Source organism: Oncorhynchus mykiss, chromosome 15 (assembly GCF_057628025.1).
Source record: "Oncorhynchus mykiss isolate SJ-2025 chromosome 15, ASM5762802v1, whole genome shotgun sequence".
Classification (NCBI taxonomy): Eukaryota; Metazoa; Chordata; class Actinopteri; order Salmoniformes; family Salmonidae; genus Oncorhynchus; species Oncorhynchus mykiss.
In genome coordinates, this window is record NC_143036.1 from 42,648,876 (window position 1) to 42,666,840 (window position 17,965).

Consider the following 17,965-nt stretch of genomic DNA (forward strand, 5'->3'; position numbering starts at 1 on the left):
TAGAAATTTTTAAATTAGAAATATTAATGTAAAATCATGTGAGATTAAAATGGACAAACAAAAGGGTGTGCAATATAGAAGGGTAGTCAGTGGACATTCTGAACCTTCTTTGAAGTCATTAGGTCACATGACCAAGGAGCTATAGAAATTCGAATGTAAAAAAGTTTGTATTTTGTTTATGCTCCCTAACTAATTCAACTAGGAATACAAAATGCTGCTCACATTTCCACATGTTTATTAGCTTTGGAAAGCGAATTAATGTCAAAATCTCGAAAATAAGACCTGTGCAATGTTGTGTGCAATTTTTCCAACATCATGACACTTATTTGGAGTCTGTGGCTCAAGTGATTTGAAAGCTATTGCGCGAATATCCAACTTCAAACGGTCTTTACCTCGGTGACATGTTGCATGTTAAGAACCTGGACTTTTAATTTGGTTATGAACTGCACAGCACAAAAGGGAAGGAAATCGGAGAAAGTAGGCATCATTGTGAGTGCGGCTGAGCGTTACAAGGAATCCTTTCGATTAATGCTCCTTCCTCACGGGTACCTGAGCCTGTGTAAGGACGTTATTTGAATGTGACTGAAGGAGTGGGTAGTTATGTATTCAAACAACCATCAATGGAATAGTATTTTTGTTTTGTTTCAATACCCCGTGTAGTAGTTGGCGGCAATACACCAATAGGTGTAGTCTGCCATAAAACTTTAAAGAAGGTCTTCCAAACAGATGTCAGATAATAGGCTGGGCAACGTATCAGCTACATACGTGTGCCAGTGCAATTCCTTCGTCGCTCTGGAGGAGCTGATTCGGCTAGCGTCATCATCAGCACCATCATCGACTTGACTTCATCACTCTCACATTAGCCATGACAATTACTTTGCCTACGATTCGACAGCCACCCCCAACAGTCATTGAACTACAGCCACGCCGATGAGAGCACTTTGCACACCCCGCATAAAATTTAAAGGAACTCCGATTTGTTTGGTGCAAGCAGCGGCCGATGTTCTGAACTGAAGCCGAGGTAGCCAGTGTGGGGCCTTGGGACGCCTGCGTTCACATTGCTGTTGTTTTTTATATCTTGCAAACATGGCGGCCCCTGCGCTAACCAGCCGGGCTGGGTCCGTAAATAGCTTGGGAAACAGCCCCACTGCGACTCCCAGCTCCACGAACAATAACAACAAGATCATCCCAAGCTACCCCGAGCTCGATTTCAGGTCCGGTGCCAGAATCGAGGATTTGAACCGATTGATTCTGGAATTTAGTAAACACGATCAGCGAGAATATGACGACCAGCGAGCGCTCGAGATTCACACCGCCAAGGATTTCATTTTCTCCATGCTCGGTAAGAAATTGTGGGTGGGAAAATCACGTCTGTTTAGCTGACATTTTACTAGAATGAGGCAGATTTTTAAAAATGTATTATGCGAAACGTATTTTTGACAATTCTCAGTAACAACTACAGTCCGCTAGTTTGATCAGTGGTGAATGGATGCAATAATAAAAGCAAGTGTGCTGTTTCAAATCTATCAGTGTAGATCAAGAGATCAAATCAAGAGGCTGACTATAAATCCCGAATATCTATCTAATCTCTGACCCATCATTGTCCAGTCCTATATAAATTGAACAATATAATAATTCATTATTTTAGCCTTACATCATTCATAGGGCTGCACTGCCCGCAAACTGTCTGTGATTGCTAATGCTCGAGGGCATACGGCGTGGTGGAAATCTGGTCGGGAGGTTTTATACCCATATAACAACCAGATTTAATCCAAAATACGTTTTTTTCATGATGAAAAATATGTATTCATCTGATCGACCTACTGACCAGTTATCTAAATGCTACTCAATTAATAAACATGTGCATAGTGTTTGTGGGCCATGCACCCATTGAATATATGACACTGGAACCATTACAATTATACAAATTGGAGTAATGTTCTTTTTCAGAAGGGTTTGCATGATTCCGTTTAGAACAGTTGGCAAATAACAGCTGGCAGAGTTCACCAAAGCGGGTTAGGTTCTCATGGACCCAGTCAAGAAGCTGGGCCTATTCCGTTTGAGACTCGGACTCAGGGAGCTTCATGCGGGCGGAGCTCTTCCCGAGTCCGGTATAATCATATTACCTTGGGCCAAGGCTAATGGTACTCGGGCCGAGTCCTCTTCAGTTTGTCCGGTCCGATTAACTTTTTCAGGAGTAGGGCCATTTTACGTTTTATCCGGCAGGTGATGAAATACCAGTTAAAAAATGTTTTATATTTCACCTCCAAGGCATCGAATTTGCTAGGTCATTAGCAAGCTAAAATGTGTGACAGTCTCTGCGGCCCTATAGCTATCAGAGATGGTTCCTAATTTAGAGGATCTATGCTTTTTAAATGTTTTTGATTTTAGTACAGGCTATGGTAATGCTTTTCGTAGTTGCAGTCCACCGAATTGAAAAGTGCACATTCACTTCCATAATATTTGTTCTAGGCTACCAGCATGCAAGATAAACATGCACTATAATATAGTATATGCCTACCTTTACAAAATGTACTGCCGTTAAAATACAGTAAAACTTCAGTACAATGAAATAATGTTTTTTAAATGAATAATATCTGGTAGCTTGCTGTGTGTCTTTTAATGGTAACTGTTTGTTTATTGTGCTGTGCATTTTCTTCTGTTCCACTGAATGCAATTTAGATTTGTTCAGAATTTAACAAAAAAACACGTAAATCAAATAAAATGTATTTATATAGCCCTTCGTACATCAGCTGATATCTCAAAGTGCTGTACAGAAACCCAGCCTAGAACCCCAAACAGCAAGCAATGCAGGTGTAGAAGCACGGTGGCTAGGAAAAACTCCCTAGAAAGGCCAAAACCTAGGAAGAAACCTAGAGAGGAACCAGGCTATGTGGGGTGGCCAGTCCTCTTCTGGCTGTGCCAGGTGGAGATTATAACAGAACATGGCCAAGATGTTCAAATGTTCATAAATGACCAGCATGGTCGAATAATAATAAGGAAGAACAGTTGAAACTGGAGCAGCAGCACGGCCAGGTGGACTGGGGACAGCAAGTAGTCATCATGTCAGGTAGTCCTGGGGCATGGTCCTAGGGCTCAGGTCCTCCGAGAGAGAGAAAGAAAGAGAGAAGGAGAGAATTAGAGGACGCACACTTAGATTCACACAGGACACCGATTAGGACAGGAGAAGTACTCCAGATATAACAAACTGACCCTAGCCCCCCGACAAAATAAACTACTGCAGCATAAATACTGGAGGCTGAGACAGGAGGGGTCAGGAGACACTGTGGCCCCATCCGAGGACACCCCCGGACAGGGCCAAACAGGAAGGATATAACCCCACCCACTTTGCCAAAGCACAGCCCCCACACCACTAGAGGGATATCTTCAACCACCAACTTACCATCCTGAGACAAGGCTGAGTATAGCCCACAAAGATCTCCACCATGGCACAACCCAAGGGGGGGGCGCCAACCCAGACAGGATGACCACATCAGTGAATCAACCCACTCAGGTGACGCACCCCTTCCAGGGACGGCATGAGAGAGCCCCAGTAAGCCAGTGACTCAGCCCCTGTAATAGGGTTAGAGGCAGAGAATCCCAGTGGAAAGAGGGGAACCGGCCAGGCAGAGACAGCAAGGGCGGTTCGTTGCTCCAGAGCCTTTCCGTTCACCTTCCCACTCCTGGGCCAGACTACACTCAATCATATGACCCACTGAAGAGATGACTCTTCAGTAAAGACTTAAAGGTTGAGACCGAGTTTGCGTCTATGACATGGGTAGGCAGACCGTTCCATAAAAATGGAGCTCTATAGGAGAAAGCCCTGCCTCCAGCTGTTTGCTTAGAAATTCTAGGGACAATTAGGAGGCCTGCGTCTTGTGACCTTAGCGTACGTGTAGGTATGTACGGCAGGACCAAATCAGAGAGATATGTAAGAGCAAGCCCATGTAATGCTTTGTAGGTTAGCAGTAAAACCTTGTAATCAGCCCTTGCTTTGACAGGAAGCCAGTGTAGGGAGGCTAGCACTGGAGTAATATGATATATTTTTTTGGTTCTAGTCAGGATTCTAGCAGCCGTATTTAGCACTAACTGAAGTTTATTTAGTGCTTTATCCGGGTAGCCGGAAAGTAGAGCATTGCAGTAGTCTAACCTAGAAATGACAAAAGCATGGATACATTTTTCTGCATCATTTTTGGACAGAAAGTTTCTGAATTTTGCAATGTTACGTAGATGGAAAAAAGCTGTCCTTGAAATGGTCTTGATATGTTCTTCAAAAGAGAGATCAGGGTCCAGAGTAATGCCGAGGTCCTTCACAGTTTTATTTGAGACGACTGTACAACCATTAAGATTAATCGTCAGATTCAACAGAACATCTCTTTGTTTCTTGGGACCTAGAACAAGCATCTCTGTTTTGTCCGAGTTTAAAAGTAGAAAGTTTGCAGCCATCCACTTCCTTATGTCTGAAACACATGCTTCTAGCAGGGGCAATTTTGGGGCTTTACCATTTTTCATTGAAATGTACAGCTGTGTGTCATCCGCATAGCATTGAAAGTTAACATTATGTTTTCGAATAACATCCCCAAGAGGTAAAATATATAGTGAAAACAACAGTGGTCCTAAAACGGAACCTTGAGGAACACCGAAATTTACAGTTGATTTGTCAGAGGACAAACCATTCACAGAGACAAACTGATATCTTTCTGACAGATAAGATCTAGGCCTATGTATTTTATTTCAATATCCTACTACAATCCACCAGGATTTACAAACCCCTATATTTATTCCATTTATTTAAATAGTCAAATAGTCAAACATTATTGCACCTGAATTTGACCTTGACAATTATATTGTCTCTTAAAGCTTTTGAGCAATTCAAATTACTGCACGCATTGTTATTAGCATTGTCAGTAGCTAAATGAGGAGGTAGGCATATCTGTTCCAACTAAAATTTGGATTGGAATCGGTGCTAGCAGCAATATATCTCCATGCGCGGTGCAGGCAGCTTGAGCAATAAGCGCATTGCTCAAGCATCATTGGGACAGAGTGCCTGGTAGGTTACACAACACAACACAGCTGGAAAACAATGACAGCTTCGAAATATGCACAAAAAACTTTGATAACATTCTCCTGCATTGTTGTTTTACTTTTGTAAGTAAGGCGGCGGTTTGTTGGGGAGAAGATCTTCATGAGAAATTTTGCTAGCTGGCTAATTTTAGCTAGCTAACATTAGCTCTCTAGCTAATCATCCATGGACATGGTAAGTTAACATTTTTATCTCCTGCAGCTAGCTAACATTATGACATTTTGAAATCTGTTTAGCTAATGACGGTGTTGCTGTATGTGTTGCTTACAGTAAGAGTCATGAAAAGCCTGGAAACTCAGGTGGTTGATGTGTTATGGGCCCGCTGTAAAATCCTAAAATATGTCCCAGACCGCTGTGGTGGAGGAGGATGCAAAGTATGTATATGAGCAAGTTGCTCTTTTTTGAAGACCTCTCTAAGCTATAACTGTAACAGACTTCTTCAACAAGTACCACAGAAATACTTTTAGCCAGCTGAGTACACAAAGTTTTTTTCAGGAAAATCCTTTTTCTAGTTTTCTTTTAAAATCTCAAATTGATAAAGTTGTAAGTCTCTTATTCTCTTCACTGCAGATCTGACCCATCACACCACTATTCAAGAAGGCCACTATGCTCCAGATCGCCTTCTCTGCTCTGCGGTCCTCGATGAGGATCTATCCGATTACACCACTCTTATTAGGCATTAATAAAAATCCCAATGTGCATTTATATACTCTGTCCAAGTCTTTCTATGCATGCAATGTCTGTGGGTTAATTATGAAACAATTACTGTCCAGATGTGCAAAGAATTGTGATGTAGATTGTTTTTTTGGCATTGCTTGATCTATTTTAAATGTAAGAATATGTTGCAGATTGAAACTTTAATTGGTGCCTATGGAAACGAATAGAAATGTAACAAACAAGCTTTTCAATATCCAACTTTATCCTTTGCAATCCTTTTTACAGTAGGTAATAAGCTGTAGTCAGGTGGTTATTATCAGGTTGTGATGAGGTCTTAACTATGATCTGTAGCCTACATAATAAACTAAGCAAAAAAAATAAACGTCTTCTCACTGTCAACTGCTCTTATAAATATTTGTATGAACATAACAAGATTCAACAACTGAGACATGAACTGAACAAGTTCCACAGACGTGTGACTAACAAAAATGGAATAATGTAACAGTCAGTATCTGGTGTGACCACCAGCTGCATTAAGTACTGCAGTGCATCTCCTCCTCATAGATTGCACCAGATTTGCCAGTTCTTGCTGTGAGATGTTACCCCACACTTCCACCAAGGCACCTGCAAGTTTCCGGACATTTCTGGGGGGAATGGCCCTAGCCCTCACTCTCCGATCCAACAGGTCCCAGCTGTGCTCAATGGGATTGAGATAAGGGCTCTTCGCTGGCGGTCTTGCAGGAAATAACGCAGAGAACAAGCAGTAAGGCTGGTGGCATTGTCATGCTGGAGAATCATGTCAGGATGAGCCTGTAGGAAGGGTACCCCATGAGGGAGGAGGATGTCTTCCCGGTAACGCACAGCGTTGAGATTGCCTGCAATGACAACAAGTGTAACAGTATAGCTTCCGTCCCTCTCCTCGCCCCTACCTTTTTTTTTAAGTATTTGTAATAATGACAATTACAACAATACTGAATGAACACTTATTTTAACTTAATATAATCCATAAATAAAATCAATTTAGCCTCAAATAAATGAAACATGTTCAATTTGGTTTAAATAATACAAAAACAAGGTGTTGGAGAAGAAATTAAAAGTGCAATATGTGCCATCTAAGAAAGCTAACGTTTAAGTTCCTTGCTCAGAACATGAGAACATATAAAAGCTGGTGGTTCCTTTTAACATGAGTCTTCAATATTCCCAGGTAAGAAGTTTTAGGTTGTAGTTATTATAGGAATTATAGGACTATTTCTCTCTATAACATTTGTATTTCATTAACCTTTGACTATTGGATGTTCTTATAGGCACTTTAGTATTGCCAGTGTAACAGTATAGCTTCCATCCCTCTCCTTGCTCCTCTCTGGGCTTGAACCAGGAACACAACGACAACAGCCACCCTCGAAGCAGCGTTACCCATGCAGAGCAAGGGGAACAACTACTCCAAGTCTCAGCGAGTGACGTTTGAAACGCAATTAGCGCGCTAACTAGCTAGCCATTTCACATCGGTTTCACCAGCCTAATTTTCGAGAGTTGATAGGCTTGAAGTCATAAACAGCTGCTGGCAAACGCACTAAAGTGCTGTTTGAATGAATGCTTACGAGCCTGCTGGTGCCTACCACCTCTCAGTCAGACTGCTCTATCAAATCATAGACTTAGTTATAACATAACACACAGAAATATGAGCCTTATGTCATTAATAAGGCCGAATCTGGAAACTCATCTCGAAAACAAGACCTTTATTCTTCAAATCAAATAAAATTTTATTTGTCACATACACATGGTTAGCAGATGTTAATGCGAGTGTAGCGAAATGCTTGTGCTTCTAGTTCCGACAATGCAGTAATAACAAGTAATCTAACTAACAATTCCAAAACTACTGTCTTGTACACAGTGTAAGGGGATAAAGAATATGTACATAAGGATATATGAATGAGTGATGGTACAGAGCAGCATAGGCAAGATACAGTAGATGGTATCGAGTACAGTATGTACAAATGAGATGAGTATGTAAACAAAGTGGCATAGTATAGTATAAAGTGGCTAGTGATACATGTATTACATAAGGATACCGTCGATGATATAGAGTACAGTATATACGTATGCATATGAGATGAATAATGTAGGGTAAGTAACATTATATAAGGTAGCATTGTTTAAAGTGGCTAGTGATATATTTACATCATTTCCCATCAATTCCCATTATTAAAGTGGCTGGAGTTGAGTCAGTGTCAGTGTGTTGGCAGCAGCCACTCAGTGTTAGTGGTGGCTGTTTAACAGTCTGATGGCCTTGAGATAGAAGCTGTTTTTCAGTCTCTCGGTCCCAGCTTTGATGCACCTGTACTGACCTCGCCTTCTGGATGATAGCGGGGTGAACAGGCAGTGGCTCGGGTGGTTGATGTCCTTGATGATCTTTATGGCCTTCCTGTGACATCGGGTGGTGTAGGTGTCCTGGAGGGCAGGTAGTTTGCCCCCGGTGATGCGTTGTGCAGACCTCACTACCCTCTGGAGAGCCTTACGGTTGAGGGCGGTGCAGTTGCCATACCAGGCGGTGATACAGCCCGCCAGGATGCTCTCGATTGTGCATCTGTAGAAGTTTGTGAGTGCTTTTGATGACAAGCCGAATTTCTTCAGCCTCCTGAGGTTGAAGAGGCGCTGCTGCGCCTTCTTCACGATGCTGTCTGTGTGAGTGGACCAATTCAGTTTGTCTGTGATGTGTATGCCGAGGAACTTAAAACTTGCTACCCTCTCCACTACTGTTCCATCGATGTGGATAGGGGGGTGTTCCCTCTGCTGTTTCCTGAAGTCCACAATCATCTCCTTAGTTTTGTTGACGTTGAGTGTGAGGTTATTTTCCTGACACCACACTCCGAGGGCCCTCACCTCCTCCCTGTAGGCCGTCTCGTCGTTGTTGGTAATCAAGCCTACCACTGTTGTGTCGTCCGCAAACTTGATGATTGAGTTGGAGGCGTGCGTGGCCACGCAGTCGTGGGTGAACAGGGAGTACAGGAGAGGGCTCAGAACGCACCCTTGTGGGGCCCCAGTGTTGAGGATCAGCGGGGAGGAGATGTTGTTGCCTACCCTCACCACCTGGGGGCGGCCCGTCAGGAAGTCCAGTACCCAGTTGCACAGGGCGGGGTCGAGACCCAGGGTCTCGAGCTTGATGACGAGCTTGGAGGGTACTATGGTGTTGAATGCCGAGCTGTAGTCGATGAACAGCATTCTCACATAGGTATTCCTCTTGTCCAGATGGGTTAGGGCAGTGTGCAGTGTGGTTGAGATTGCATCGTCTGTGGACCTATTTGGGCGGTAAACAAATTGGAGTGGGTCTAGGGTGTCAGGTAGGGTGGAGGTGATATGGTCCTTGACTAGTCTCTCAAAGCACTTCATGATGACGGATGTGAGTGCTACGGGGCGGTAGTCGTTTAGCTCAGTTACCTTAGCTTTCTTGGGAACAGGAACAATGGTGGCCCTCTTGAAGCATGTGGGAACAGCAGACTGGTATAGGGATTGATTGAATATGTCCGTAAACACACCGGCCAGCTGGTCTGCGCATGCTCTGAGGGCGCGGCTGGGGATGCCGGCTGGGGATGCCGTCTTTCAGTGAAGTACGGAACCGTTCCGTATTTTATCTAATGGGTGGCTTCCATAAGTCTAAATATTCCTGTTACATTGCACAACCTTCAATGTTATGTCATAGTTATGTAAAATTCTGGCAAATTAGGGGGCCCAAACTATTGCATATACATTGACTCTGTGTGCAATGAACGCAAGAGAATTTCACCTGGTTAATATTGCCTGCTAACCTGGATTTCTTTTAGTTAAATACGCAGGTTTAAAAATATATACATCTGTGTATTGATTTTAAGATGGGTATTGATGTTTATGGTTAGGTACACATTGGAGCAACGAAGTCCTTTTTTGCGAATGGGCACCGCATCGATTATATGTTGCAGGACACGCTAGATAAACTAGTAATATCATCAACCATGTGTAGTTAACTAGTGATTATGATTGATTGATTGTTTTTTATAAGATAAGTTTAATGCTATCTATCGTTACCCATCGCGCCACAAAAGCCGCGGCCCTTGTAGAGCAAGGGGAACAACTACTTCAAGGTCTCAGAGCAAGTGACGTCACCGACTGAAACGCTATTAGTGCGCACCACCGCTAACTAGCTAGCCATTACACAAGCTCAGTCCAATGATGCTGTGACACACTGCCCCAGACCATGACGGACCCTCCACCTCCAAATTGATCCCTCTCCAGAGTACAGGCCTCGGTGTAACACTCATTCATTCGACGATAAACTCGAATCCGACCATCAGGCGTGATGACAAAACCGCAACTTGTCAGTGAAGAGCACTTTTTGCCAGTCCTGTCTGGTCCAGCGACGGCGGGTTTGTGCCCATAGGTGACATTGTTGTCGGTGATGTCTGGTGAGGACCTGCCTTACAACAGGCCTACAAGCCCTCAGTCCAGCCTCTCTCAGCCTATTGCGGACAGTCTGAGCACTGATGGAGAGATTGTGCATTTCTGGTGTAAATCGGGCAGTTGTTGTTGCCATCCTGTACCTGTCCCGCAGGTGTGATGTTTGGATGTACCTATCCTGTGCAGGTGTTGTTATACGTGGTCTGCCACTGTGAGGACAATCAGTTGTCTGTTCTGTCTCCCTGTTGCTCTGTTTTAGGCGTCTCACAGTACGGACATTGCAATTTATTGCTCTGGCCACATCTGCAGTCCTCATGCCTCCTTGCAGCATGCCTAAGGCACGTTCACGCAGATGAGCAGGAGCCCTGAGTCAGTAGATAGGCTTCTTTCGTGTCCTAAGTTTTCATAACTGTGACCTTAATTGTCTATCGTCTGTAAGCTGTTAGTGTCTTAATGACCGTTCCACAGGTGCATGTTCATTAATTGTTTATGGTTCATTGAACAAGCATGGGAAACAGTGTTTAAACACTTTACAATGAAGATCTGTGAAGTTATTTGGATTTTTACGAATTATCTTTGAAAGACAGTGTCCTGAAAAAGGGACGTTTTATTTATTTGCTGAGTCCTAACACAATTTAGTGGTCAGAATTATGACGAGGTGGTCAGATAGAGGTATCAGTTGCGACCAGAATAAGATGTCATATTTTTTAACCCCCCTGTTCTCCCCAATTTCGATCTTGTCTCAGCGCTGCAACTTCTCAATGGGCTCGAAGGTCGAGTCATGTGTCCTCCAAAACATGACCCGCCACACCGCGCTTCTTAATACCTGCCCTCTTAACCCGGAAGCCAGCAGCACCAATGTGTCGGAGGAAACACCTTTCGACTGCCTGCAGTCGCCCGCCCCGCCACAAGGAGGTGCTAGAGCGTGATGAGCCAAGTAAAGCCCCCCTGGCCAAACCCTCCCTTAACCCGGACGACGCTGGGCCAATTGTACGCCACCCTATGACATGGCTGAAAAAGGAACCAACTTTCCCGCATTTCATATATAGCAGTGGATATACAAATTAATGTGATATTTGATTCTCTCTCAATAATTCATTGTACAATGAACACACACATATTTCCATTTGTGAGTGTGTGATATGGTGGTTGGTGACATATTTATTTCAACAAGAAAAACTTTTTTAAACAATGTCAACACTGCCATGTTGACCTGAGCCTTGCTGTTGGAAAACCACGTCAGTGTTCGGCTATCACGGTTGAACCTCCCCTGACTTCACTCCTCGGCTTTAGTCTAGTCGGTTGCTTTAGCCTTATCACTCAAACGTGCCCACTATCTCAGTGGCATTCAAAGTCTGGTCATGACCCCTACTGGGGTCTCGGGGGAACTACAGTGGTGTCACCATTTTTTTAATAAAACAATTAAGATGACAGATCATTGTATGGGACAATATTCAGAAGTTTTTGAGAAAGATGAAATATATATATATATATATATATATTTTAGTAAATTAATTTATTAGTTTCATTAAAATGTAATGATTTTTTTGTTTTGTTGATATAAAAATCTAAATTTTTTCAGGAAGAAATAGGGTCCCCGCTGAAAAAGTTTGAATATCACTGCACTAACTTGAATAACTTTGAGTTGACTGGCATATTAGGCTAACTGTTGTGGTGGTGTACTGGTTCAGCAGCAGTGCAGAAACCTGGATACCATGAAAACTCACTCAGATGATGTGAGCAAAAGATACAAAAACAGCAGCAGACTGACACACAGTCTCACTCACTCACTCACTCACTCACTCACTCACTCACTCACTCACTCACTCACTCACTTTCTCACACAGCATATGTTTTACTGTCCTTGTGAGGACCTAACATTTATTTCCATTCAAAATCCTATTATCCCTAAACCTAATCCTTACCCGGACTCTTAACCCTAACTCTAATTGTAACTTTAAACCAAAAGCTAACCCCTAAACTTCCACGAGGGAGAATTTTCCTGGTTTTACTATCCTTGTGGGGACTTTTAGGGATTTCCGGTACCCTCAAAGACAGTAATACAAGCCCACACACACACACACTTGCACTGTAGGCCTACACACCTAAGCTTCTTGCGCTTAGTGTCCCAAAGTCACAGTGTCTCAAACAAACAGTGACAGTAGACCACAGCGCTGAGCCACTCGGGCCTGTCTCTTATGTTGGGGATTATGGCTGCTGAGAGGGAACAGACACTTTCTGGAATCAGTGAAGAGGAAGAGAGAAAAAAGAGACAGAGCACTGCAGTCCACATAAATAAACTCAGCCGATGCTAACGGAGCATGCTAGGCTAGCTCAGTCCAGTGCAGTGCACACAGAACACAGAGGCCAACGATGCATAAGATAATGGCAAGTTATTTTTTTACATCTGAAATGTTATGGGATGGTAGGATGACTATGACAGGGGAGATTTATTTAGCCTGTGTTAATATTATTTAATGTAAATGTATCGGGTTGGAACCGGTTCAGGGAACAGAACAGAAAAATAACAAAACATTTTGAGGAACAACTCCAAAACCAGGCACGAAAGTGATCTCTAGTGTTCCGGGACCTGACTTTATTTTTTTTTAAATCTTGAGAACGGGTTAATGATGTTATGTTTAGTTACAAATACAAATGTCATGACTCAAGCCAAGCCCCCTCCATGTCCACCGCTCTCTCCCCACCTGTGAAATTTCAGTCACATCTCGCGACTGCACTTAGTTGACTAATCAAAAATGTAAACAGCTATCTTACCCGTTCCACAGCAAGCTGCTCAATCTGCACTAATTGATTCAATTAAACCATGTTGATTTCACAGATTAAAAATGTATGAAAAGGAATTAAACCCTGCAAAAAAGAAACGTCCTCACTGTCAACTGCATTTATTTTCAGCAAACTTAACATGTGTAAATATTTGTATGAACATAACAAGATTCAACAACTGAGACATAAACTGAACAAGTTCCACAGACATGTGACTAACAGATGTTGAATAATGTGTCCCTGAACAAAGGGGGGGTCAAAATCAAAAGTAACAGTAAGTATCTGGTGTGGCCACCAGCTGCATTAAGTAATGCAGTGCATCTCCTCCTCATGGACTGCGCCAGATTTACCAGTTCTTGCTGTGAGATGTTACCCCACTCTTCCACCAAGGCACCTGCAAGTTCACAGATATTTAAGGGGGGAATGGCCCTAGCCCTCAACCTCCAAACCAACAGGTCCCAGATGTGCTGGCAGAACACTGACATTCCTGTCTTGCAGGAAATCACGCACAGAACAAGCAGTATGGCTGGTGGCATTGTCATGCTGGAAAGTCATGTCAGTATGAGCCTGCAGGAAGGGTACCACATGAGGGAGGATGTCTCCCTGTAACGCACAGCGTTGAGATTGCCTGCAATGACAACAAGCTCAGTCTGATGATGCTGTGACACACCGCCCCAGACCAAGACGGACCCCACTCCAGAGTACAGGCCTTGGTGTAATGCTCATTCCTTTGGAATGGCATAGGCTACCTTATTACAGAGAATTTGCACTGTTAAAACCTAATCATAGGCTAGCTATATGCAGTCTATTCATCCCCCTATTTTTTAAGGAGTGGGACAGTCTCACTCCTTTTGTATTTTTGCCCATTTTATTGAACAGATAGGACAGGCAAGGAAAGACAGGAAAGGTAGGAGGAGGTTGAGTCTAAGGGCAGTGGGCCGGATTCGAACCCATGCCAACTCTAACCGCTGGACCACACAGGCCACTATTAATCCCCCTTTATTCTTCTCCCATCAGGTATGGTGCAGAAACTGGACCAGAAGCTCCCTGTGGCCAACGAGTACCTGCTGCTGTCAGGTGGTGTGCGGGAGGGCGTGGTCGACATGGACCTAGACGAGCTTAGTGTTTACGCCCGTGGCACCGACTATGACATGGACTTTACCCTCCTCGTGCCTGCGCTCAAGCTGCACGACCGCAACCAGCCGGTCACTCTGGACATGCGCCACTCAGCCCTGTGCCACTCGTGGCTGAGCCTGCGCCTCTTCGACGAGGGCACCATCAACAAGTGGAAGGACTGCTGCACAGTGGTAGACCACATCAATGGCGCCACCAACTACTTCTTCTCACCCACACTGGTGGCTGACTGGTTCTACGAGTCCATCAGCGTGGTCCTGGTGGAGATCCAGAAGAAGCCCCAGCGCGGCATGCCCCGCGTGGAGAAGGTGGAGCGGAACGGCACAATCATCTCCGTCATCCTGGGCGTGGGCAGCAGCCGCATGCTCTATGACATCGTGCCTGTGGTCTCCTTCAAGGGATGGCCAGCGGTGGCCCAGAGCTGGCTGATGGAGAACCACTTCTGGGACGGCAAGATCACAGAGGAGGAGGTGATCAGCGGCTTCTACCTGGTGCCTGCCTGCTCCCACAAGGGCCGTAAGGAGAATGAGTGGCGCCTGTCTTTCGCCCGCAGCGAAGTGCAGCTCAAGAAGTGCATCTCGGCCAGCCTGATGCAGGCCTACCAGGCGTGCAAGGCCATCATTATCAAGCTGCTGTCAAGGCCCAAGGCCATCAGCCCCTACCACCTGCGCAGCATGATGTTGTGGGCCTGCGATCGGCTCCCCGCCACCTACCTGTCCCAGGAAGACTTTTCAGCCCACTTCCTGCTAGGCCTCATTGACGACCTGCAGAACTGCCTGGTCAACAAGATGTGCCCCAACTACTTCATCCCACAGTGCAACATGCTAGAGCACCTGTCGGACGAGATGGCCATGCTCCACGCCCGCAAGCTCAGCTCGGTGCGCTCCGACCCGGCCGAGCACCTGCGCACTACCATTGAGCACGCCAAGGCGGCCAACCGACTGACCCTGGAACTGCATTGGCGCGGCAGTGCCTCAAACCTGCCGTCACCACAGTCGGACGCGGGCGGCGAGCACCAGCCGGATGACCGCTTGGCTAAGAAGCTGCAGCAGCTGGTGACAGAGAACCCTGGAAAGTCCATCTCGGTGTTCATCAACCCCGATGACGTGACGCGGCCGCACTTCCGCATCGACGACAAGTTCTTCTGAGACTTCAAAATAGAAAAAAGCTATTCTTCTCCTCCCCCCACATCACCCATTCTCCTTTTGACTAGATCGATCGGTCGAGTCGTCAATTTAGTCGGTTTCCCAAGTAACGGTCGCCACAGAGCATTGTGAGGTGCTTTTGTGCAATGGTGTCTTCCCATTTTGTTTACCTGTCCCCACACCCCACCAACCCTACAGTGCCCGTGTCACCTTGAGAAGGCCTTTACAGGACTACATGAAACAGGTGGAAGAAGAGGTACTGCGTCTTTCCTCGGAAAGTTAAGGAATGGCTTAGTCCCTGTAGGGGAACTGATGGTACTAACGCCATAACTGTACATAAAGAGAGTTGAGTAGATATGTGTGTGAGTGGAAATTGGTATTATTTTGCACAGAATGTAGAGGCACACAGTTATGGTGGAAGTTGTGATGTGAAGTCTGAAATGTTGCATATCTTTTAGGAAGGCAATGTCAATGGTCTTTTTTTTCTCTATTGGGCAAAATGCTCTGAATTAATACCTACTGGTTTAGAGTTGTTATTCCAATAAGCTGTATCGCAATGACAAGATGTTTCTAACTTTAGATTCTCTGTGCATTCATGTCCTATGTGTATAGTGAACAGTTCCAGACGTATCCAGAATATGCCAAAAACCTGCAGATATCTGACCGGCAATGTGATACACGTATCTTCATCCTCAAGTGCAATTAGTAAACAAAAACACACACACACACACACACACACAAAACACCACACCACACATACAAGTGCTAACACTCATCGTACACACTCCTGATCAGTGAAATGGTGTATTTGTTACGTATTTGTGATATTCCAGAACTCTGGGACCTTGTCCTTTTGTTTGTTTGTGTTATATGGAACTTGGAAACATTTGACTGTGATTCTTATTTTCCATATTGCTGCTGACCTTATGAAGATGTTTTATGATTGATTGGTTATGCAAATTAAGTGAACAAACACACAATTATGTATTTTAATTGGACATGGGCGTAGCTACTGTGTACATAGTATTGTAAAGCAGCAGTGGGACCCTGCCTGTATCATTTGTATGGACCAATCTGGCAGCGGCATTGTCAGCACCAACAGATCGCATGGCCTGAGGTTCTTCAAATCCTGTTGAGTCAAACCTGTCATGGACTAAATGAGCAACCTCACCATCGGCAGGGATCATTTTCTCCCAAGTGGCGCAGCGGTCTAAGGCACTGCATCTCATTGCAAGAAGCATCACTGCAGTCCCTGGGTCAAATCCAGGCTGCATCACATCCGGCCATGATTGGGAGTCCCATAGGGCGGCGCACAATTGGCCCAGCGTCGTCTTGGTTTGGCCGGGGTAGGCCGTCATTGTAAATAAGAATTTGTTCTTAACTGACTTGCCTAGTTAAATAATAAAATAAAAAAACACACTGCCTTACCATCAATTCGGACTAATCACTGGAGTGGCCTGAATAATGTGTTCTATGCCTTTCTAAAGGCATACTGGCTGCATACCGGGCTGACTACGTTGCATACGCCTGCGAAATCTCACAAAGCTGTCATATCACATCAAATGAGCAATCTGATGCCTGTCTGTTCAAATCGATTGACCATGGGTTGATGCAATGCAATATCTGCAATGTAGTTAGCCTGAAACGTGACCATACTGTATGAGAGGGAGAGCAAGTGATCCAATGATCAAATTATGTGTAGATGGTAACACTATAATCAAGCTAAAATGTAATTAAACATATTTAACAACAACTCTAAAGAGAAACTGCTTGAAAATAATGTATTAAACAATTTATATAACATTTAACAGTTGCTTGTCTGATGCACATTCATGATACAGTATGTTGCAAACAATATCAATTTGTGTGATGAATAAAGATGTACAGGATCCCACACTGTTGTCTGGCTCTTTGTATTCAAATTATATCAGTTACATCAGGGGTGACAAAATTATTCCATGGAGGGCCTAGTGTCAGCTGGACTTTGATTATTTCCTTTCAATTAAGACCTAGACAACCAGGTGAGGGGAGTTACTTACTAACTAGTGGCCTTATTTCATCAATCAAGTACAAGGGAGGAGCGAAAACCCGCAGAGACTCGGTCCTCCGTGGAATGAGTTTGACATGTGCATCTCACTGTGATATGAAAAATGGGTCCCACTTTGCATGTTTCTAGGTCCTGCCATTACAGTATACCTATTTGTAGTTTGTGCACTCATTTACATTTTTATATGCATTACATTTGTAAACACCAACTCGGTTGCCTTGGTGTCCATCCTAAATGGGAAGGTTGAGGGTTCGATCCCAGATCGAGTCATACCAAAGACTCAAAAAACGGGACTGATGCCTTTCTGCTTGGCACTCAGCATTAAGAATGCAAATTGTCTCCATTGTGAGTTATTGTACAAATCCTTGCAATTGTACATGACACAAACAGGTATTACAGTTGTATAACAAGTTGTAGCTATGTATTCAATTGCAATGTAATTACATTGGTAATTTGGCTTCTTTATGTGACCGAATAAGGTGCATGTAGGCACAGATATGTAAAGCCAGGTGTACACTTCTCGATTTTGGCTACAATTTAGCTGTCAAAATCCCCATGTCATTGCCTACTTGGGGCACACGGCCGTCACCGACGCTCGTTTAATGTTAGCGGTTCAGAGACGCAATCTGAGGGCTACCAACCTTCTCTTTGAGCAGTCCCAGATGGCCCGATATTTACAAACATATT

The 17,965-nt window shown here is 44.2% G+C and overlaps 1 protein-coding gene and 1 long non-coding RNA gene across 2 annotated transcripts; both read left to right on the forward strand.

Annotated features, from left to right (window-relative positions):
- Window positions 1-324: 324 nt before the first annotated feature.
- Window positions 325-17,125, forward strand: LOC110490050 (nucleotidyltransferase MB21D2). Its single transcript, XM_021563172.3, has 2 exons — window positions 325-1,342; window positions 13,970-17,125. The coding sequence occupies exons 1-2, from the start codon at window positions 1,087-1,089 to the stop codon at window positions 15,232-15,234; spliced, it is 1,521 nt and encodes a 506-aa protein (XP_021418847.1). The 5' UTR covers window positions 325-1,086; the 3' UTR covers window positions 15,235-17,125.
- On the forward strand, window positions 5,132-6,122 carry LOC149977462 (uncharacterized). The gene is made up of 3 exons (XR_016486682.1): window positions 5,132-5,257; window positions 5,354-5,457; window positions 5,654-6,122. It is a non-coding gene; the product is annotated as an uncharacterized LOC149977462 (long non-coding RNA).
- Window positions 17,126-17,965: the final 840 nt, after the last annotated feature.